Here is a 22,562-nt window from a genome sequence, read left to right on the forward strand (position 1 = left end):
CAAAAAAATATTCATAAAAAAATATCAACATTCATGGCATCCAACCCCACCACTTCAAGGCATATAGATTAGGGGAAAGTGGAAACAGTGGGAGAATATTTTCTTGGGCCCCAAAAACACTATGGAACTTGACTGCAACCACATAATTGAAACACACTTGCCCCTTGGAATGAAGAAAGGCTATGAAAAAATTGGGCGTTATATTAAAAAGCAGAGTGTCACTGTTCTACACAGGTCTGTATTGTCAAAAGTATGATTTTTCCAGTAATCATGTGTAGATGTGCTATCTGGACCATAAGAAAGGGTGAATGGCAAAAAAAAACAAAAACAAAAACAAAACAAAACTGAGCTTTTGAACTGTGGTGCTTTGAAAGATTCTTGAGACTCCCTTATACAACAAGGATATCAAACCAGTCAATTTGAAAGGAAATCAACCTCTGACCCCTGCTGTCTCAGCTGAGGCATCTACTGAGGGCCTCCAGGTGGAAAGAATGGATGCTTCCTCTGCAAAAGTGCCTAACTGTGGCAGTTCCAAGCAAAGAGTTTGTAACTCCACCCCTGGAGGAAGCTCAGGAAGACTGAAGGCTCTGTGTACCCTGGGTCCCCCGATACATGCATTGTATTGTCCCCAGCAGCATTGGAGGCCAAGGAAGGTGCAATCTGGGCCCTGGGGGAGGGGGATGGCTCAGGGATCCACTGGAGCCATCACTTACCAAGTAGGACTGGAAAAGACAGAGCAGGCATATGTGGCAGAGAGCTGGTGACTGGGGTGTAGGAACAAGAGGGAACCAGCTCTGCATGAAGTGCCTCACCCAAACTCCCTTGAAGGAGAAGCCCAGTGATAGGAACATCTGAAATGGGATGAAAAGAGTCTATTTCACTAGCCCTTGGAATTCCTCTGAATGAGGAGGTAGTGGAGTTGGTGGGTCATCAGGAACTCTTCCATGGCCTTGACCATCCCCCAGTCACTATACTTGGGGCTGCATTTCCCCAGCTTCAGGCATGTAGTTCTGGAAGAAACTGAGAATCATGTGTGCTGCTGGGTCAGGGCCAAAGACCATGAAAAGCCAGTCATAGGACAGCATGGCCCTGCCAGGATGGCTGATCTGGGGCTGTACAGGTGATCTGAGGTGGGTCATTCAGAAAACACCATTGAACTCTGATAGCTCTGAGCTTCTTTCCTTACTAGGTGATGCCTTGCAGATATAAATCCCTAGGGCAGGTAGCTTGGACTCCCTCACTAGGTGTAGAAGCCTTAAGAAGAAAGTTGTCAGGCTCAGACCCCCAAAGAAGAGCAAAGGGAAAGAGCGAGGGTGAGAAAGAGAGAACTGATGACTTCTGATTTCTTGGGTCCGGTCACTGAGATCTTTGTATTTGCTCTGATTCTTGTGTCCTACATTCCCAGAATCATTTCAGTGAGTCTCCCTTTTCCTTGAAGCCAGTTGGAGTTGGGCTCCTCTCAATTTTGATTCAGATTTGGTTCTAGAACTTTCACTCCCAGACAGAAACAGAGGCACCCATTTGTTTCAGCACCATTACAAGTGAAACCCTTTATTCTTTACTGAGAATAGGGTGTGCAGACCACAAAATACAGTTCATCAGCATCCTGGGCAGGAGTGCCCTAAGTGTGAGTGAGTGTTTGTTAAGAGTGGCCTTACTGACTCCTGAATCACTCCAAGCATTACACTGCCTGTGCCAGGCCAATCCTGTCATTTCCTCGATCATAAACCGAGAAATACTGCCTCAGGAAGACGTCACCCAGGATCCAGGTCTCTGTAGATGTATTCGCTTGGTTCTCTCTAAAGCCAATATAGCAGTCGCCGCTAGAATCCTGGGGAGTCAGAGACAGACATCATTCACCCTGAGCCCTTTCGTGTAACTCCCACAAATATCCAGACCCAGCACCGTTCTTTGTTTTATTTCCCTCTTTTGGTAAAAATGAAGTGGTTTTATGAGCAGCAGGGATGTGTGAGTTCATCCAAAACCAAAAAGGGCCCATACATGGGGCTGCCATGAGGAAGGGTGTGGTGAGTAGAGGACTGGGAGTGGGGGAAATAGTGGAATGATAAACAACAAAGTTCTACTGTAGAGAGTAAGGAACTACATTCAATATCCAGTGATAAACCACATTAAAGATAATAAGAAAAAGAATATATACTTTTTATGTGTATAGTTGAGTCACATTGCTGTTCAGCAGAACTTCAGGCAACACTGAAGAGCAGCCACACTTCAGTACAATTTTTAGAAAAGAACAAGTGTGTCCATTGTTCTCCTCACTCCCTGTTTCTTTACTCCTGACTCCTGCTCCATGTTTTCTCTACCGAGAATGCAGGTCCTCCTCTGGCATCACCACAATCCAAACTGTATTAAAAATCTATTTTTTATTGGAGTATAGCTGATTAACAATATTCTGAATTTCAGGTGGACACTAAATGGACTCAATTGTATGTAGCTCTGTATCCTGGTCCCAAAGATACCCCTCCCATCCAGGCTGTCATATAACTGAGTAGATTTCCCTTTGATACAAAGCAACTCATTGTTGGTTATCCATATTAAATATAGCAGTGCCCACAACACATTCTTAAAGACTTAACTCAGGAACCCTGGGAAGCCTCCTTCGGCCCACACTCACCCTCTTTGGCCACTCCAGGCTTGGTTGGGTAATGTACTTTGGTTCCCCATTCCCACCAGTCAGTCTGTAGCCCTCATCACCCCTAGTAAGTCCCCAGTGCCCCAATGCAGAGCACCTTGGGATGCCATTTGCATGGAGTTCAGTGCAGTGTTGCCTAGAACCAAGCAACCCTCCATATGGCTCCATGAGTTTGTGGTTTTAGAATTCCTGAAATTCCCTCTGTTCCTCAAAGCCTTCTTTGAGCCCGTCAGCCTGTTCTGAACTCCCATAGGGAGCAGACATGAAGCCTCCACCCTGTGCAAGGTCTGAGCAGTCACTGTGCACCCTTAGTCACCTTAGTATCCAACATCCCTAACCCGAGTAGGGGTCGGGCACTCCAAATCACAAAGGGGGCACCTGGCCAGAGCAAGGGGAAGAAGCAGCCGAGATCTAGGGGGACCATGTAATTTGTCATCCAAAGCAGGAAAACTTTGAGAAGGGAAGGGAGACTGTTAATTTATGATGGGACATCACACTGGGATTGTCCCGAGCCATTCTCCTTGTAACATGGCCAATTTCGGGGACTGCTAGTGCTGACTTTCGTGTTCATGCACCTAAGTGTTCAGATTGAACTGAAGCTCTTCTTGGACTGAGGGCCTCAGTGTTCCCCTCGCCTTGTGACTCTCACCATGCCAGCATGGTGTAGCGTCTCCACGTTTATATCAGGATGATCAGTGTCCCAGACGGCCCTTTACTCCCAAGTAGTTGGTTTTGTGGGAGGCACTGGCCGAGCCACAAGGCTCAGCAGCATCTGCAGTGGTGTGACATGGCCTGCAGAGGGCGCCCTCCTCCCAGCAGCAGCCCAGGGGATCCTGCCCAGGGGAACCAACCCTCAGTATTGTCCCCTCACCTTGATGGCGTAGGCTTGAGCTGGCAGTGGGTAGTTGATGCCGTTGATGGTGAAGACAATAGAGGGCAGGGTATTGACCGCAGAACATGAAACGTAGTGCTGATAGAGAGAGAGGGAGAGAGGTTGGCCCTGGAGATCCTTGTTGTGTGTGGAGACTGGGACTGACCCTGGGGCATGACCTTTCACCTCGGTGGCGCCGATGAGCCTCAGGATGTTATCAACCAGTCTTCCTGGGCCATAGATCAGTGTCGTCCCGGTGTCCACAAAGGCCTCACAGCCGCCATTACAAGCAATAACCCCGCTGTTAATGGAGATGCTGAGAGACAGTGGAACAAAGTGGGCATCGAGGTCACTCTGAGTCTCCCCAGAGCTGCCCCCTTCCCGACTGTCTCCTAAACAGCCCTTTGTCTCTTGCCCTGACTCTCTTCATCTGCTCTCGACACGGCACCTCCCTTCACATCCTCGAATTCAGTACTTGAATACACCAGGATCTTTTGTAGCTTGACACAAGCTGCTTTTCCTTCCTAGAAGAGTCCCCTTCCCTTTGACTAGCAAAGTTCTTCTCATCTTCCAGATTCCAGCTTAATTGTACTGTTTTCGAGGAAGACTTTCTGCCGGTGTTTATCAGTCTCCTCTCTTGGTCACTCTCTGTAGACCCTTCCTCACGTCTAGCATGTACCAAAGTCAATTCACGAAGTGTGTGTGTCATTTCTATGCATCCGCCTTCTTAGATGTGAGGGCGAGTTTTATTCTCATTGCTTCCCTAAAGTGCCTGGCACACAGTGGATACCCAATGTTTGTCTGTTCAATGAGTGAATGAAGACTGTGAAAATAATAAGAAACATCCAGAGAGCTGTATCCTGTGGGGATCAAATAATGGGTCGACCACAGAGTGAAAATGAGATTCACAGGGGCAGCAGATTCTCATAGTGGTGGGAAAGAGGGGCTCCTCTGGGAGAGGGTGTCTCCCATCACTGCTCCTACAAGCAGCTCAGACCCTGACACCCTGGCCAGGAAATACATGACTAGCCCACGGAAACTCCAAAGGACAGGTCAGCTTTTGTCTGAGGGTATCACACAGAACCCTATCAGTTATTGTTATTGTCCTCAGGTCCCTCCTGGATCCCATCTTCCTGATTCTCTCAGTTATAGCCTCTGCCCCACTCTGTGCCCAGGGACGTGGTGTGTCTTTTTTATTAGTTGCTTTTGCGGCTTAAGACTGCAGCCAACCTCTCTCCACTGCTGGGTAGCTTCTCCTTAAGGAGACCAGTTTCCCCCATTTTCTGAAGATTTTCCCTGTTTCTAAACTGACATTTATCTGTCCTGAGAACTTGCTTGGTCCCAGGTAGCCCTGGACAGTTGGTCATCTTATAACGCTGCCCAGGCTGGTGAGATCGTCCCTGATCCTGTTCACCACACTGCAGAGTCCTCTGACCGTGCTCCCCGCCTCACGGGACAGCAGGTGCAGCGCTCTCCCAGCTGCACAGACCTCTCTGGACCCTGTGAGGACCCTGCTCTGAGCCCTGGTCAGGAGACCTGGGGATTATGAATCCATGGGCTGTTTGTGTACCTATGTGCTTGTGTGTTTATTTTTATATGTGTTTTTATGTGTCTCTGTGTGTGCTTCTGTGTCTCTGACTAGCTATGCATGTTTATATGTGTCTCTGTGTATGTTTATACGTGTCTGCTTGTTTTTTCCATGTGTCTGTATGTCTGTCTGTGTCATTGTGGGTGGTGTATATATCTCTGTGACTATTTGTCTGAAAATGCATTTGTGTGTGTCTGCCTGTGTCCATGTATAGTACTGGGAGCATCCCTTGGGCTGACCATCAGAAGGAAAAGCTTACCGGTCCATGTGTACATGCCAGTCATCTGCTTGGATCAATGGTACCCAGTTGAGTGCTCCCTGGTAGTAGGATTTATCCACTCCACCAAACATCACCACACTGCCCTCCTGCTTGCTTCTGTAGAGAAGACAGCGGGGGGATACTTGGAGGATGATAACAACACCACTGTCTGAGAGCTGTGCTTGTCTACCCATCAAGGCCCTAATAAGGTCCTCATCGACAGATGCAGAAATTGAGTCTAGGAGAGATTGAGAACCAGACTGAGGTCAGTTACTGGGCTAATGAGTGGCACATAGGAGGCTAGAAGCTGAGTCACCTGGCTGGGCTCCACCCACTATATCTTCTGAAGATGCCCTGGACCTCCTGTGACATGAGTGCTCAGACACCCTCACAGGACAGGGTGCTGAAGCATTTTGGCTTTCCCCTTGTCCACTTTGTCATTTTTCAGGAAAATCAAGGCCTGCAAGTGCTAAGGGTGTGGGTCAGGTCACCCAGAGTTGGCTCCACTGGCCTGTGACCTCTAATGTCCAAAGGGCCCCACACTCATAAGGGACCCCACCTCTGCTCTCCCTGTGTTGAAATGCCTAATATTTCATGAACAAGGGGTCCCACATTTTTGTTTTGTGTCCCAAACTTTCATTTTTCACTGGCTCTTGCAAATTGGGTAGCTGGCCCTGGGCTTGCTTTGAAATGCTAATGAAGAAGGAAAGAAACCCACCATCCTTCTCCTTCATTATCAAATTCACAAGCAAATCCTAATGCCTTTCCTTCCAACTTGATACCTATTGCCTTCCATTAGTCTTCCTCCTCACTCATCCCCCTAGATCAAGTTATTGATCTTGAGCCCAGGAGCAGGGTTATGTTCCAATAAAACATTATTTATAAAAGCCAGTGGTGAAGCCAGGTAGGGCCCTGGGGCCATAGTTATCTGGGATTATATTATCTCTCAAGATACTTATTTATCAAGTGTTCTATAAATTTCCTACAACTGAAAGCAAATTACAGCTAATTTGGAGAAATGGATTGTCCATCTCAGACTTACTTGCTCAGGTAGAAGGCAAAAACAGGCTCAGAAATGGCACCTTGATTCTTCAGGTTGTCAAAGATGGGGATGCATCCAGTGAGAGATAAGTTGGGGTAGCCCAAGCCCAAGACGCCATCAAAAGGCATTTCGTCAAACCCAGAATTGTTCACGCTTAGAATAAATGGCTGGTCAGTACTTACGAGGTCCCCAATCTGTGGGAGAGAAGAGTGATCCCACTTACAGATACATGAAGTGGGGCTAGGACTGGGCTGGGGTGCTTTGCCATTATATACTCAGAGAAGAATTGAGGCTGGGCTGTGTGGTCGGTGGACCTCAGTCAGTTAGACCAAACTGGGAGGGAAATTTGGGTTCCATTTGTGAGAGGCTGTGAATTTTAAAACACCTGCCTCTCTGAAAAACACCACCTTAGCGAGTCAAATTGGCCTCCTGGCTTCTGTACAGGTGGGACAACCAAGAGTCAGGCCAGAACCCATCGGTGCCCCCTTGTGGACAAAATGCACCGAGAGCAAGGCAGCCTTCTCTTTGGCATCACTGTGACCTAATGACAGGAATGAACTGCTTTCTCTGTAAGGTACTGTGGATTCTGCATCTGTCCAGGAAGACAGAAGCCAAAAACACATTCTTGCTTGCAGGGATCTATGAATTTCCTGCCTGGGGATTAACTTTTAGGGATATGTGTGTCTTTGTGTGAGTGTGTATGAGAGAGAAAGAGAGAGGGAGGAACTACTCAAGTACTTTGGGGGAGACAGACCGTAAGTTTTGTTGGACTCTCAAAGGCCCCCTAGAGTGAGAACTCATTTATCAGAGCCCCTAACTTCTCAGGCCTCCAGTTTCCCAGTCTGGGCACCTGAAGCCCTTGACTGCCCTGAGGATCCCCAGATCACTTTTATCTTGTCCCCAAACACCCCAAAGCAACTTCAGTCCTGAAAAGCCAGCTGAGCTCCACTGTTTACCACATGTGTGTCCTCAGCAAGGCCCTTGCTGTCTATACCTAAGTTTCCTCATGCGTTTCATGAGTTAAACAGAGTAACTGCTGTGTGGGGTTGTTGCAGGACTAAAACAGTTATCGCCTGAAAGTGCCTGGAACAGTCTGAGAATATAGAAGTGGGTGCTTCTTCCCCCTCTTCTCACTCCCAGCAAAATGAACCTTGAACTGCTCATGGGCAGAGAAGCTGCAAGTCCCCATCTCAAGCCACTCTCGGTTAGCTAATCTGTGTGCTCGTGTGTCACCACGGGCACTGCCTCCCCAGGGACAGAATCCTGTGGTTAAGATGGCTATGATCTATGGGAGTTAGGCTAGGAAGGGTCCTGCCAGAAGGTCCTGCATCTGTTTTGCAAGCAGTGGTCACTCCATAGCCAGTCCTGACTCAGCATTTGTTACCCTCTTACCCTAATGGTGTCATGAACAACAACTCCCTTCATAGTCCCAGAAGTGTATTCGATTCTGAATCCTGTATCAGTAGGCTGGAAGGTGGAAGACTCACGATGTCTGAACAAAACGTGTGAAGCTGCAGACACAAGAGATAAGTGTCATCAGGTGCCAAGGGTGCAAAATAGGGTGGCAGGGCAATGGAAAGATGGTCCGGGTACGGGGTGTCTGTACTCACAACAGAATCGACTGGAGCAAAGGACAGAGGGCACCCACAAGTCAGATGAACCTGTGTCAAAGGCAACCTGGAATTTCTGAGGGGGTGTTCCAATGGTGATGTTACCCAGGTAGAATATCTAGCGGGAAAAGCAGTGAGTAGGTCAGGGCAGAACTGGCTACCCTCTATTCCCACACACATGCCTCCCTCTGGATGTCACATATCTCTTAATATCACTTTCTAAGCACCATGCAGCTCACTGATTTTGGTCACAGAGGTGCCTCATTTGATATATTTTTCCTGTGCTGCATGGTATGCAGGATATTGACCCTATCACCAGGCGTTGAAGTGTTATCTCCTACATTGGAAGCACAGAGGCATAACCCCTGGACCTCCAGGACCACTGGACACCCAGGGAAGTCCTGGTACCTTCATTTGAGAAGCTCTGTAGTCTCTTCAAACCAAGCCTTAGCACCCCCTTCTCCAGGACGTCCTTCTTGATCAACCTCATCCACTCCCTCTAAACTCAGACCACATTCAATCAACATCACAGAGGTGACCCTTTCATTTGATATCTATTTACTAATACATCTATCTCTCAGGCCGGTTGAGCATTCTTGAAGACAAAATAAGCCCTTTCTCTAATGTAAAAACAGAAACCACAGTGTCAAATACTTATGCCTTACACGGAATATGGGTTCAGTAACTTTTTACGGCTGTGGTTCTTGCTTCCGTGGAAACTGAATTCCTCTGCTTGGGGATTCACAAATGTTTTGCCATTGGTTCTACCATTTGATCAGTGACGGTTCCCTCTTCATCTGTAACTTACTGACTCATTTGTATCAGAAGGAACAATCTCCCTCAAACTAATGACACATCTTTGACACAGAAATGGATATATACCTGCCACCTGGTAATTGCCGGGCCCAGTCACAAAGATCAACAGTTGAGGATGAGAGCGTGTTCTCCTCTGGGTGGGGTCCCTGTGTTCCAGTGTTTCTGGCTCCTGCAGGAACCCCAACCCCAACATCCCACCTGGGACCTCCAGATGAGCCCCGGTGCTAGGCTAGAGCATGAGGGGGCACTGTGGAGCACCATCCTCCCAAAATACTCACATCCTGGATGTTTCTCAGGGGGTGAGTAGTTATATTTGAGCCAGGAGAAGAAGTCAGGTACAGACTGTAAGCATGTTCCTTCAGGAAATTGTTCAGCATGTTTTTTTCACTGCGGGTTTCTCTCATCAGCTTCACTCTCGTTAGAGGTATTCTTTACCGAGCATTTGACAAAGAAAACAAAGACGAAGCTAAAATTAGCTGTCAGTGTTCAGGTAAAATTGTCATCGTAATGGCCCTGTGTATTTTCTAATCGTTTTTATGAGGCACATTATTATCAGAATTTTATGCATATACCAAGGCAAAGACATAGGTTTGATTACAGGTTCTGTTCTGCAAGCTGGGATAAGCCATATGACCATGTGGTGTCTCACTCTGCCCCTCGGTAAAATGGTGGAATGTAGCAATACAAACACTCCAAATAGAATACCTTTGGGATAAGTGAAGTGATGATATAAGGTACCTGATAAACAGGAAGTCTCAACAATGACAGCCATTAGCATTGCTGTTGCCATCCCACTGTATTCTTCTCATAAAACCTCAAGGAAGGAGGTGGAAGGGGGACTCTTATGATCTTTTACAATGGAGCAATTTGAAATGCAAGATATTACTGAGTTGGCTGTGATCACACTGCTTATCAGATATAAAACTGTATATCAAACAGTGTATCTTTCTCCAAGTTGAAAGAGAAAAAGGAGTTGAAAGAAGAATCCAAGAGAGAGGGAAAAAATAAGGGAAATTCAGAGGCTCAAGAAGGAAGGATGAGTCAAATGAAAAATTAAAGGAAAACAACACAGAGAGCAATACACTCACAGAGACTTCCAAAGAGATGGAGAGGTCAATGTTAGTGATACAGAGATGCAGACATAGACATATACACACTGAAATAGACAGGGAACAAAGAGGACATGCTGAATAAAATGTAGAAAACTGCTATTCCACAAGACATCTGCATAGACTGTGCACTGAACAGTTGTAAGGAGTTGCACTTCCAGTAGGTCATGACTTGACCCCAAGAGTTGTGCAACCCTGCAAATCTACACCAAGACCCTTGGGATCCACAGTTCCTAAAGCAAGGTACTTATCAATAGGTAAGGGCTGAATTTCAAGACTGTCAGGGAAATATTCATTCCCATCTAAACCTGATGGGTGGAAGAATAATCAGGTGAAAAGGAAAAAACTGAGAAAGGAAGATTATGCAGCTTACAGTTCCCATACTTACTTGACTATGCACTCTGAGAAGGCCACCAGCCCGAGGAGCACAAGCCAGTTCATGCTTCTTTCCTGGCTCCAAGTACTCAGGGAAGTTCAGGTTGTTAGCATGTAGTGGTGACTGGGAGCTCCTAGTTATATATGCTCTGACCTACCTTATTTTCCCCTTTACGCCACTAATATATCTGATAAAAACCCAAAGTTTTCGATAAAATCTTTACCTTCATCAGTGTCCTTGGCGAGTGGGCTTTGAAGCTTCTCAGAATACAGACAATTGAACTGTAATCACTTCCTTGAAGCTTGGCTGGAAAATCTAACTGATCTGCATGGACATCTAAGGAGATGATAACCGTGCCTACTTGGAGAAAAATCTGCTAAGAACATCAAGAAAATGGTAACTAGGGGCCGTACTCGACATTCATGGTTTCATGTCATCTTCCTAGCCACTTCATGAGATATGCATTGCTGTATTCGTTGTAGAGGAGATTACTAGGAGGATAAGTTGTCAAATGGCAAAGTGAAGACTTCAGGGACAGCCCAGGGGCATACAACTAGCCTTAGGTAGTGGGTCTAACGGCAGAGATCAGGGCACCTGTCATGCCAGTCTGCATCAAAGATTTAGGGCAGAACAGTACTTCCATTGCATGGGTTTCAGTATTGGAAAAAAATGTCATATTCATCCACAAGATATTTTATATCATCCAACAAACATACAAGGAAGAACTGTGTGCTGGGTTCTGGGTTACAGGCTTCAAAGTCAAAGTTGATCAAGACGAAAGTAGTCTTTATCTTAATAGAGCCAGCATTCTAGTTCTCACAAACTCATGGCCCCAGGAGGCAAGAGAAATGATAGTAGGATTAGGTGGACATGCTGGACCCTGACCTCTGGGAGTAGACTTTCCCCCACTTCAACCATGCTGGAAAGCAGGCCAGTTGGCCATGTTTTCAACAGAATCAGAACTTTGGATATTTATGTACAATCTATTGATTTTAGTGTTAGCAACTAATTTTTTTTTCCCAATAAAACAGTGGGAACAAAATCTCCACAACAAGGTGGTGGAATCAGCCTTCAGTCTCTGCAGGTTTTTATTTCTGGCCTAGACTTGGGATTGCAGTGTGGACAGAGAGGAATATAATTCAAGTTGGTTGATTGAAAAAGAGACTGAATGCATACTGAACATGTTTGTTTCCTTTCTATTTATAAAGTATCATCGGGGACATGCAAACCAACAAATTTAACTGTTGAAGATAAATGGATATATTTCTGATATAATTTCCCCATAGGGTCTATGCCATGAAAAATTTTGTCTGCCAAGGCAAACACACTGAAAAATAATTTTGAAAGGTCTTCCCAATCAAAGAAGACAAAACACCTGTGGCAGTCAAAGTACAGACAACCCTGTTTAATGACTCATCCAGGACTCCCAGGGCCTATTCCTGCATGAGACCTATCTAGGCCTGTCCCTTGAATACAACAGGAGCCTCTCCTGTTGCAAGGTTTATGTAGGTGGGGCACTGTGTCTTAATTCTCATTTTTGCATATTGTTTAAATTCAGTTTTGATGGTTAAATCCCAACAGGGGGAATACGACATCACTGACAAATGACACTCATATATGCCCTTTGAACTATGACCTTGGAGAAGATGTTGTTTTTTTTTTTTTTTTTCCATTTATTTTTGTTAGTTGGAGGTTAATTACTTTACAAGATTGTAGTGGTTTTTGTCATACATTGACAGGAATTAGCCATGGATTTACATGTGACCCCATACTGATCCTCCCTCCCACCTCCCTCTCCATCCCATCTCTCTGGATCTCTCCAGGGCACCAGCCCTGAGCACTTGTCTCATGCATCCAACCTGGGCTGGGGATCTGTTTCAACCTTGATAGTATACTTATTTCAATGCTATTCTCTAAGAATATTCCACCCTCGCCTTCTCCCACAGAGTCCAAAATTCTGTTCTATACATCTGTGTCTCTATTTCTGTTTTGCATACAGGGTTATTGTTACCATCTTTTTAAATTCCATATACATGTGCTAGTATACTGTATTGGTGTATATCTTTCTGGCTTACTTCTCTCTGTATAATGGGCTCCAGTTTCATCCATCTCATTAGACTGATTCAAATGAATTCTTTTAATTGGCTGAGTAATATTCCATAGTGTATATGTACCATAGCTTACTTATCCATTCGTCTGCTGATGGGCATCTAGGTTGCTTCCATGCCCTGGCAATTATCAATAGTGCTGCGATGAACATTGGTGTGCATGTGTCTCTTTCAGATCTGGTTTCCTCGGTGTGTATGCCCAGGAGTGGGATTGCTGGGTCATATGGCAGTTCTATTTCCAGTTTTTAAGGAAGCTCCACACTGTTCTCCAGAGTTTGCACTCCCACCAACAGTGTAGGAGGGTTCCCTTTTCTCCACACCCTCTCCAGCATTTATTGCTTGTAGACATTTGGATAACAGCCATCCGGACTGGCGTGTAATGGTACCTCATGAGGTTTTGATTTGCCTTTCTCTGATAATGAGTGATGTTGAGCATCTTTTCATGTGTTTGTTAGCCATCTGTATGTCTTCTTTGGAGAAATGTCTGTTTAGTTCTTTGGCCCATTTTTTGATCGGGTCTTTTATTTTTCTGGAATTTAACTACAGGAGTTGCTTGTATATTTTTGAGATTAATCCTTTGTCTGTTTCTTTGATTTCTATTATTTTCTCCCATTTTTGAAGGCTGTCTTTTTACCTTGCTTATAGTTTCCTTTGTTGTCCAGAAGCTTTTAAGTTTCATTAGGTCCCATTTTTTTATATTTGCTTTTATTTCCAATATTCTGGGAGGTGGGTCATAGAGGATCTTGCTGTGATTTATGTTGGAGAGTGTTTTGCCTATGTTCTCCTATAGGAGTTTTAAAGTTTCTGGTCTTACATTTAGATCTTTAATCCATGTTGGGTTTATTTTTGTGTATGGTGTTAGAAAGTGTTCTAGTTTCATTCTTTTGCAAGTGGCTGACCAGTTTTCCCAGCACCACTTGTTAAAGAGGTTGTCTTTTTTCCATTGTATATCCTTGCCTCCTTTGTCGAAGATAAGGTGTCCATAGCTGTGTGGATTTATCTCTGGACTTTCTATTTTGTTCCATTGATCTATATTTCTGTCTTTGTGCCAGTACCATACTGTCTGGATGACTGTAGCTTTGTAGTAGAGCTTGAAGTCAGGCAGGTTGATTCCTTCAGTTCCATTCTTCTTTTGGATTGCTTTGCCTATTCGAGGTTGTTTGTATTTCCATACAAATTGTGAAATTATTTGTTTTAGTTCTGTGAGGAATACTGTTGGTAACTTCATAGGCATTCTATTGAATCTATAGATTGCTTTGAGTAGTATAGTCATTTTCACAATCTTGACTCTTCCAATCCATGAACACGGTATATTTCTCCATGTGTTTGTGTCCTCTTTGATATCTTTCACCAGTGTTTTATAGTTCTATGTATAAGTCTTTTGCTTCTTTAGGTAGATATACTCCTAAGTATTTTATTCTTTTTCTTCCAATGGTGAATGGGATTGTTTCCTTATTTCTCTTTCTGTTTTCTCATTCTTAGTGTATAGGAATGCAAGGGATTTCTGTGTGTTAATTTTATATCCTGCAACTTTACTATATTCATTGATTAGCTCTAATTTTATGGTAGAGTCTTTAGGGTTTTCTATGTAGAGGATCATGTCATCTGCAAACAGTGAGAGTTTTATTTCTTCTTTTCCTATCTGTATTCCTTTTATTTCTTTTTCTGCTCTGATTGCTGTGGCCAACACTTCCAAACTATTTTGAATAGTAGTGGTGAGAGTGTGCAACCTTGTCTTCTTCCCGATTTTAGGGGAAATGCTTTCAATTTTTCACCATTGAGGATAATGTTTCCTGTCGGTTTTTCATATGTCACTTTTATTATGTTGAAGTATGTTCCTTCTATTCCTGCTATCTGGAGAGATTTTATCATAAATGGATGTTGAATTTTTTCAAAGGCTTTTTCTGCATCTATTGAGATAATCACATTGTTTTTATCTTTCAGTTTGTTAATGTGGTGTATTACATTGATTGATTTGTGGATATTAAAGAATCCTGCATTTCTGGGATAAAGCCCACTTAGTCATGATGTATGATCTTTTTAATATGTTGTTGGATTCTGTTTGCTAGAATTTTGTTAAGGATTTTTGCATTTAAGCTCATCATTGATATTGGCCTGTAGTTTTCCTTTTTGTGTGTGACATCTTTGTCTGGTTTTGGTATTAGGGTGATGGTGGCCTCAAAAATGAGTTTGGAAGTTTGCCTTCTTCTGCAATTTTCTGGATGATTTTGAGTAAGATAGGTGTTAGCTCTTCTCTAAATTTTTGGTAGATTTCAGCTGTGAGGCCATCTGGTTCTGGGCTTTTATTTGCTGGAAGATTTCTGATTACAGTTTTGATTTTTGTGCTTGTGATGGGTCTGTTAAGATCTTCTATTTCTTCCTGGTTCCATTTTGGAAAGTTATACTTTTCTAAGAATTTGTCAGGGAGAGCCGAAAAGCTGGGCTCTGGCGCCATGTTGAAGGCAATTTACTGGCAACATGTCTCATTTACCGATGAAACTTTTACGAGGGAAGATCGAGAAGTGGAACCTCAAATTGTGACAACGAAACCTGAAGCTCCAGGGTGCCTCAGCTGTGAGCCTGTCGGAAATTCAAAATGGAGATGTGTCTGAAGAAACGGTGGGAGATGGAAAAGTTTAAAAGTCCCTAAAGCAGTCTGTGAATGTGGGCTTGTCAGAAGCCCAAAATGGAGATATAGCTAAGCCAAAAGTAGGAAGCAGAAAAGTTAAAAAATCCCTGAAACAACCTGTGAGTGCTGGGTTGTCAGAAGCCCAAAATGGAGACATATCTGAAGAACCAGGAGTAGGTGGAAAAGTAAAAAAGTCCCGAAAACAGTCTATGAATGCAAATTTGTCAGAAGCCAACAATGGAGACCCATCTAAGGAAGCCATGGAAAATGTCAAAGTTAAAAAATTCGTGAAAGAGTCTGTAAATACAGGCATGTCAGAAGCCCCAAATGGAGATGTATCTAAAGAAACAGGGGAAAATGTCAAAGTTAAGAAAGCCTCCAAGAAATCTACCACCTTGACCAGCAGAGAAGCAGCAATGCAGTGTCCCAATTCAGAATCAAAAAAGAAGAAGAAGAAGAGAAAAATAGTGGATGATGCGGGGCCTGATCCCAAAAAAGCAAAAGCTGAGGACACCGCTGAAGATGGTGCTCAGGCTCCTGAAGAAACAGAAAACAGTGTGGAGAAGCCAGATGAGGATGAGGACAGCGAAGTGCCCAACCTGCCCCTGGGACTAACAGGAGTTTTTGAGGATACCTCGTTTGATTCTCTGACTAATCTTGTCAATGAGAACACTTTGAAGGCAATAAAAGAAATGGGCTTTACACACATGACTGAAATTCAACATAAAAGTGTCAGACCACTTCTGGAAGGCAAAGATCTTCTAGCAGCTGCAAAAACAGGCAGTGGCAAAACCCTGGCATTTCTGATCCTTGCAGTTGAACTCATTGTTAAGTTAAAGTTCATGCCCAGGAATGGAACAAGAGTCTTTATTCTCTCACTGACTAGGGAACTGGCCATGCAGACTTTTGGTGTCCTTAAGGAGCTGATGACCCACCATGTTCACACATACGGGTTAATAATGGGTGGCAGTAACAGGTCTGCTGAAGTGCAGAAGCTTGCCAATGGGATCAACATTGTCGTGGCCACACCAGGCTGCCTCCTGGACCACATGCAGAATACCCCCGGGTTCATGTATAAAAACCTCCAGTGTCTGGTTATTGATGAGGCTGATCGTATCTTGGATGTTGGGTTTGAAGAGCAAATCACTCTATGGCTGATTCATATCGATGTATGACAAAACCCACTGGAAAAAAATAAATAAATAAAATTAAAAAAAAAATTTTTAATGTCTGTAGGTCTGGTTTCAAAAAAAAAATAAATAAAAAAATAAAGCAGATCATCAAACTTCTGCCAACACGCAGACAGACCATGCTCTTCTCTGCCACACAAACTTGAAAAGTTGAAGACCTGGCGAGGATTTCTCTGAAAAAGGAGCCTTTGTATGTTGGTGTTGATGATGATAAAGCTAATGCAACTGTAGACGGTCTTGAGCAGGGATATGTTGTCTGTCCTTCTGAAAAGAGATTCCTCCTGCTCTTTACATTTCTTAAGAAGAACCAGAAGAAGAAACTAATGGTCTTCTTTTCATCCTGTAAGTCCGTGAAATATCACTATGAGTTGTTGAACTACATCGATTTGCCTGTCCTGGCCATTATGGAAGGCAGAAACAAAATTAGCGTACAACCACATACTTCCAGTTCTGTAATGCAGATTCAGGGATCTTGTTGTGTACAGATGTGGCAGCTAGAAGGTTGGATATTCCTGAAGTGGACTGGATTGTTCAGTATGACCCTCCAGATGACCCCAAGGAATACATTCACCGTGTGGGCAGAACAGCCAGAGGCCTGAATGGAAGAGGGCATGCCTTGCTCATTTTGCGCCCTGAAGAATTGGGTTTCCTTCGCTACCTGAAAGAATCCAAGGTTCCATTAAGTGAATTTGAGTTTTCCTGGTCTAAAATTTCTGACATTCAGTCTCAGCTTGAAAAACTGATTGAAAAGAACTACTTCCTTCATAAGTCAGCCCAGAAGCATATAAGTCATACATTCGAGCCTATGATTCCCACTCCCTGAAACAGATCTTCAATGTTAATAACTTAAATTTGCCTCAGGTTGCTCTGTCATTTGGCTTCAAGGTGCCTCCTTTTGTTGATTTGAATGTGAACAGCAATGACGGCAAAGTTAGAAAGCGAGGTGGTGGTGGTGGATTTGGCTACCAGAAAGCCAAGAAAGTCGAGAAGTCCAAGATCTTCAAACACATAAGCAGGAAGCCATCTGATGGCAGGCAGTTCTCTCACTGAAGATACACCTTTGTCCTGAAATGGATTTTCTTTTTCTCGCTGTAAGAAAGGAATTTGTGTTAATTTAGGATTTGGGCTCATCTAACGAGTATGAATTGACTTGGTTCGCCAGCACTGAGGTTTCCAGTGAGTCTCCTTTTTGGAGATAAAAAACAGGTCGTGATGTCTTGATTGCCCAAGAGCAAAGCAAGGCATCTTTCTAGTTTTTGTGATGATAGGATATTTCTAAGTGTAAATCTCTTTTTTCCCCCAAACTTGTTACTGTTTTAATGTAATTCTTTTGGTACCTTGCCTTCCTAGTGTCTGAAGCCTTCTGTGACTTGGATTGCTGTCTCAGCCTGCCAGCAAGGGCAGGTGACCGGACACTGGACAAGTGGTGGTGGTGCAGAAAATTGTCTCAATTTTTTTTGGTTTCAGTTTTTTCTTGGACCTTAACAGTTTTTTGACCCCTGCTGAAAATGTCGCTGTGTGAAAGGGCAGAGAGCTTTGGGAAATCCCTGAGAAGCACCTTCAGTTAAGGGAGCACTGGGCTTTTATATGCCAGACTTTAAAACAAGGAGCCTTTTTCCATTTTACTTTTTCAGGAGTAAGAAATATGCATTGTCATTGTTACTTGAATAAAGCGCCCCTAGCAGTCCTGACATTGAGGGTACGTTGGGGGAAATCCCAGATTTTGTCTCTGCTCTTCTCCATTTGGTAACTTAGCAGACTAAGGCACAAAGAACGGTGACACCCCTCAGTCAAATTTGTTTCTTTGAAGTGGTTTCAATTTTGGTGAGTCCTTCCAACTTGAAATACTTCCAGCAATACTTAGAAGGCAAAAGCATCTTTTTGAGAAAAACTGCCTCTTCCAGATCCATGAAACGAAAATAGATTTATGGTGAAAACTGAAAATGAGCACACAACAGAATAGCAAGGTCAGTGGTTTAGTCAGTTGGGGTTTTTTGTTGTAGTAATTTTTGATTTCTGGTGTGTTTGGTGTTTTATTTCTAGTGTGTTTTATAACTACAAAATGGTTATTACATTTTGTAGTAATTTAAAACCAAAGTTGCTAGCATCATTTTGCTGTTGTACCAGTTAATATTCATAGATTCCTATTAAATGTGCTAAGAATATTAAATGTTGAAGAAAGAGTCTGGTAAACAGCATTCCAGTAGGAAAGGAAGGATGCTGTCCCACGTTTGGGCTTGACCATTGTCCCCCTCACTGGACATGTGCTGGGCTGCAGACCTTGATTGCTGGACTTGACCTTGACTGCTGGACTCCTGGCATCTAATAACTGTTTCTCTTTATAGTGACTTTTCTTTGTTTCAAAAATAATCATGTTTCAAAAAGTACACAAAAGCAGAGAAGAATATTTAATCACTGGAACAGAAGTAAATACCGTTAATATTTTGATACTTAATCTTCCAGTGTTTTGTATACCTACTTTAAAATTTTTTTAATCAAAAGTGAAGTAAGTGATCCTCTACCCAGTATTTGTAACCGTCTTGTTTCATAATGTTATTTTCCTGTGTCATTAAACAATTACATAAAAAAAAAAAAAAGAATTTGTCCATTTCTTCCAGGTTGTTCATTTTGTTGGCATATAGCTGCCGGTAGCAGTCTCTTATGATCCTTTGTATTTCAGTGTTGTCTGCTGTGATCTCTCCATTTTCATTTCTAATATTGTTGATTTGTTTATTCTCCCTTTGTTTCTTGTTGAGTCTGGATCACAGTTTGTCCATTTTATTAACCTTCTCAAAAAACCAGCTTTTAGCTTTGCTGATTTTTGCTATGGTCTCTTTAGTTTCTTTTGCATTTATTTCTGCCTTGATTTTTAAATTTTCTTTCCTTCTACTAATCCTGGGGTTCTCCATTTCTTCCTTGTCTAATTGCTTTAGGTTTAGAGTTAGGTTATTTATTTGACTTTTTTCTTGTTTCTTGAGGTAAGCCTGTATTGCTATAAACCTTCTCATTAGCATTGCTTTTACAGTGTCCCATAGGTTTTGGGTTGTTGTGTTTTCATTTTCATTCATTTCTATGCATATTTTGATTTCTTTTTTGATTTCTTCCATGATTTGTTGGTTATTCAGAAGTGTGTTACTTGACCTCCATATGTTGGAATTTTTAATAGTTTTTTTTTTTTTTTTTTTCCTGTAATTGTGGTCTCATCTTACTGCATTGTGGTAAGAAAGGATGACTGGACTGATTTCAATATTTTTGAATTTACCAAGGCTAGTTTTATGGCCCAGGATGTGACCTACTCTGGAGAGGGTTCCGTGTGTATTTGAGAAAAAGGTGAAATTGAATGTTTTGGGGTGAAATGTCCTATAGATATCAGTGAGTTCTAGCTGAACCATTGTGTCATTTAAAGTTTGTGTTTCCATGTTAATTTTCTGTTTCATTGATCTATCCATAGGTGTGAGTGGGGTATTAAAGTCTCCCACTATTATTGTATTATTTTTAATTTTCCCTTTCATTCTTGTTAGCATTTGCCTGACATACTGTGGTGTTCCTATGTTGGGTGCGTATATATTTCTAATTGTTATATCTTCTTTTTGGATTGATACTTTGATCATTATGTAGTGGTCTGCTTTGTCTCTTTTTATAGCCTTTATTTTAAAGTCAATTTTATCTGATATAAATATTGTGACTCCTGCTTTGTTTTGGTCTCCATTTACATGAAATACTTTTTTCCAGCCCTTCACTTTCAGTCTGTATGTGTCCCTTGTTTTGAGGTGGGTCTCTTGTACATAGCATATGTAGGGTTGCTTTTTTATCTTTTCAGCCAGTCTTTGTCTTTTGGTTGGGGCATTCAAACCATTTACATTTAAGGTAATTCTTGATAAGAACGGTCCCATTGCCATTTGGTTTGTTGTTTTGGGTTTGTGTTCAAACAACCTTTCTGTGTTTCCTGTATAGAGAAAATCCTTTAGCATTTGTTGAAAAGCTGGTTTGGTGGTGCTAAATTCTCTCAACTTTTGCTTGTCTGTAAAGCTTTTGAATTCTCCTTCATATCTGAATGAGATCCTTGCTGGGTAAAGTAATCTGGATTGTAGGTTATTCTCTTTAATTACTTTAAGTATGTCCTGCCAATCCCTTCTAGTCTGAAGAGTTTCTATTGAAAGATCAGCTGTTATCCTTATGGGAATCCCCTTGTGTGTTATTCGTTGTTTCTCCCTTGCTGCTTTTAATATTTGATTTTTGTGTTTGATCTTTGTTATTTTGATTAATATGTGTCTTGGGTGTTTTGCCTTGGGTTTATCCTGTTTGGGACTCTCTGGGTTTTTTGGATTTGTGTCACTATTTCCTTCCCCATTTGGGGGAAGTTTTCAGCTATTATCTCCTCGAGTATTTTCTCATGGCCTTTCTTTTTGTCTTCTTCTTCTGGGATTCCTATGATTCAAATGTTGGGGTGTTTCACATTGTCCCAGAGGTCCCTGAGATTGTCCTTACGTTTTTTTTAATTCTTTTTTTCTTTTATCATTTCTGCTTCATTTATTTCCACCATTTTAACTTCTACATCACTTATCCTATTTTCTGCCTCCATTATTCTACTGGTGGTTCCTTCCAGAGTGTTTTTGATCTCATTTATTGCATTATTCACTTTTAATTGAGTCTTTTGTTTTAATTTTTCTGGATCCTGGTTAAACATTTTTGCGTCTTCTCAATCCTTGTCTCCAGGCTATTTGTCTGTAACTCTATTTGGTTTTCAAGATTTTGCATCATTCTATTATTATTATCCTAAATTCTTTTTTTTTTTTTTTTTTTTTGTTACACGAATTCCCCATCCCGGTCTCCCATTCCACCTCCCTCTCCACCCGATTCCTCTGGATCTTCCCAGCCCAACAGGCCCGAGCACTTGACTCATGCCTCCCACCTGGGCTGGTGGTCTGTTTCACCACAGAAAATATACATGCTGTTCTTTCGAAACCTCCACAATAAAAAGGAAACACAGACTACCAGAATACAGAAAGTCCACCCCAAACACAGCAATCTAAATAAGATGAAAAGGCAGAGCAATACCCAGCAGATAAAGGAACATGAAAAATGCCCACCAAGCCAAACAAAAGAGGAGGAGAAGGGGAATATACCTGAAAAAGAATTTTCTTTTTTTTAAATTGCTGTGTTTGGGGTGGACTTTCTGTATTCTGGTAGTCTGTGTTTCCTTTTTATTGTGGAGGTTTCTCCCAGTGGGTGGGGCTGGACGTTTGGCTTGTGGAGATTTGCCGGTTAGGGAAGCTTGTCTTAGTGATCTGGTGGGTGTAGCTGGATTTCTTCTCTCTGGAGTGCAATGGAGTGCCCAGTAGTGGGTTTTGAGATGGGTCTATGGGTTTGGTGTGACTTTGGGCAGCCTATATATTAACACTCAGGGCTATGTTTCTGCGTTACTGGAGAATTTGTGTGATATGTCATGTTCTGGAACTTACTGGCTCTTGGGTGGTGGTTGGTTTCAGTGTAGTTATGGAGGCTGTTGGATGATCTCTTATTAATTAGTATTCCCTGTAGTCAGGGGTTTTCTGGTGTTCTAGGTTTTGGGCTTAAGACTCTGGCTTCTGGATTTCAGTCTTATTCTTCCAGTAGCCTCAGGACTTCTCCATCCATGCAGCACTTATAATAAAACTTCTAGGTTAATGGTGAAAGGGTTCTCAACAGTGAGGGACACCCAGAGAGGTTCACAGAGTTACATGAAGAAGAGGAGAAGGAGGAAGGAGATAGAGATGAGAAGGCGGAGAAAAAGGGGAATTCAAGAGAAGAGAGACAGATCTAGGCAATACCCTATTCCCTAAGTGTTCTCCACAGCCCAGAACACCTACAGAGATTCACAGAATTGGATTTAGAATAGAAGGTGGAGGGAGGAAATAGAGGTGCTCTGGGGGAGAATAAGGAGAGTTAAAATGGGGAGAGAGTGATCAAACCAATAATCGCCCTCCTGAGTAAAAATGGGTATTGAAGGTTGGATTCTTAAATGTCCAAAATTGATATCAAATACTGAAAAACAAAGATTAAAAATCTAGAGCAGAGGTTAGACTCTTAAAAATAGAATATTAAAAAAACAAAAAAGTTAATAAATAGTTATGAACTTCACTTTAAAATAGGGTACTTCTTGGGGGGGGCAGGTTATAGTGAGTTTTAAAACTGGAGAATCAGGAGTAATAGAGGACTTTAAAAAAAAGAAAGAAATTTTTTTAATTAAAGAAGTAATAATAAGAGCAAAGATATATGTCGGAATTTATCGGGAGTTTTTGCAGGCAGTGTGGGTTCAGTTCAGTTTCAGATAG

General features: G+C 42.6%; 1 protein-coding gene and 1 pseudogene across 1 annotated transcript; one reads left to right on the top strand and one right to left on the bottom strand.

The window, feature by feature from the left end:
• Positions 1–1,681: 1,681 nt before the first annotated feature.
• On the bottom strand, positions 1,682–10,386 carry LOC136168800 (pregnancy-associated glycoprotein 1-like). The gene is made up of 9 exons (XM_065936502.1): positions 10,334–10,386; positions 9,115–9,265; positions 8,021–8,138; positions 7,803–7,921; positions 6,411–6,604; positions 5,369–5,485; positions 3,708–3,837; positions 3,522–3,620; positions 1,682–1,831 (listed from the first exon to the last, which is right to left on the bottom strand). The coding sequence occupies exons 1-9, from the start codon at positions 10,384–10,386 to the stop codon at positions 1,682–1,684; spliced, it is 1,131 nt and encodes a 376-aa protein (XP_065792574.1).
• A 4,521-nt stretch (positions 10,387–14,907) lies between these two features.
• Positions 14,908–17,298, top strand: LOC136168840 (ATP-dependent RNA helicase DDX18-like; annotated as a pseudogene).
• Positions 17,299–22,562: the final 5,264 nt, after the last annotated feature.

Source organism: Muntiacus reevesi, chromosome 5 (assembly GCF_963930625.1).
Source record: "Muntiacus reevesi chromosome 5, mMunRee1.1, whole genome shotgun sequence".
Lineage (NCBI taxonomy): Eukaryota > Metazoa > Chordata > Mammalia > Artiodactyla > Cervidae > Muntiacus > Muntiacus reevesi.

Coding starts and splice junctions, on each gene's coding strand:
- LOC136168800 (XM_065936502.1), bottom strand. CDS start 10,386: ATGAACTGGCTTGTGCTCCTCGGGCTGGTGGCCTTCTCAGAGTGCATA. Junction 8,139..9,114: donor CCCTGAGAAACATCCAGGAT/GTGAGTATTTTG, acceptor TTTTCCCGCTAG/ATATTCTACCTGGGTAACAT. Junction 6,605..7,802: donor TTGTTCATGACACCATTAGG/GTAAGAGGGTAA, acceptor TCTCTCCCACAG/ATTGGGGACCTCGTAAGTAC.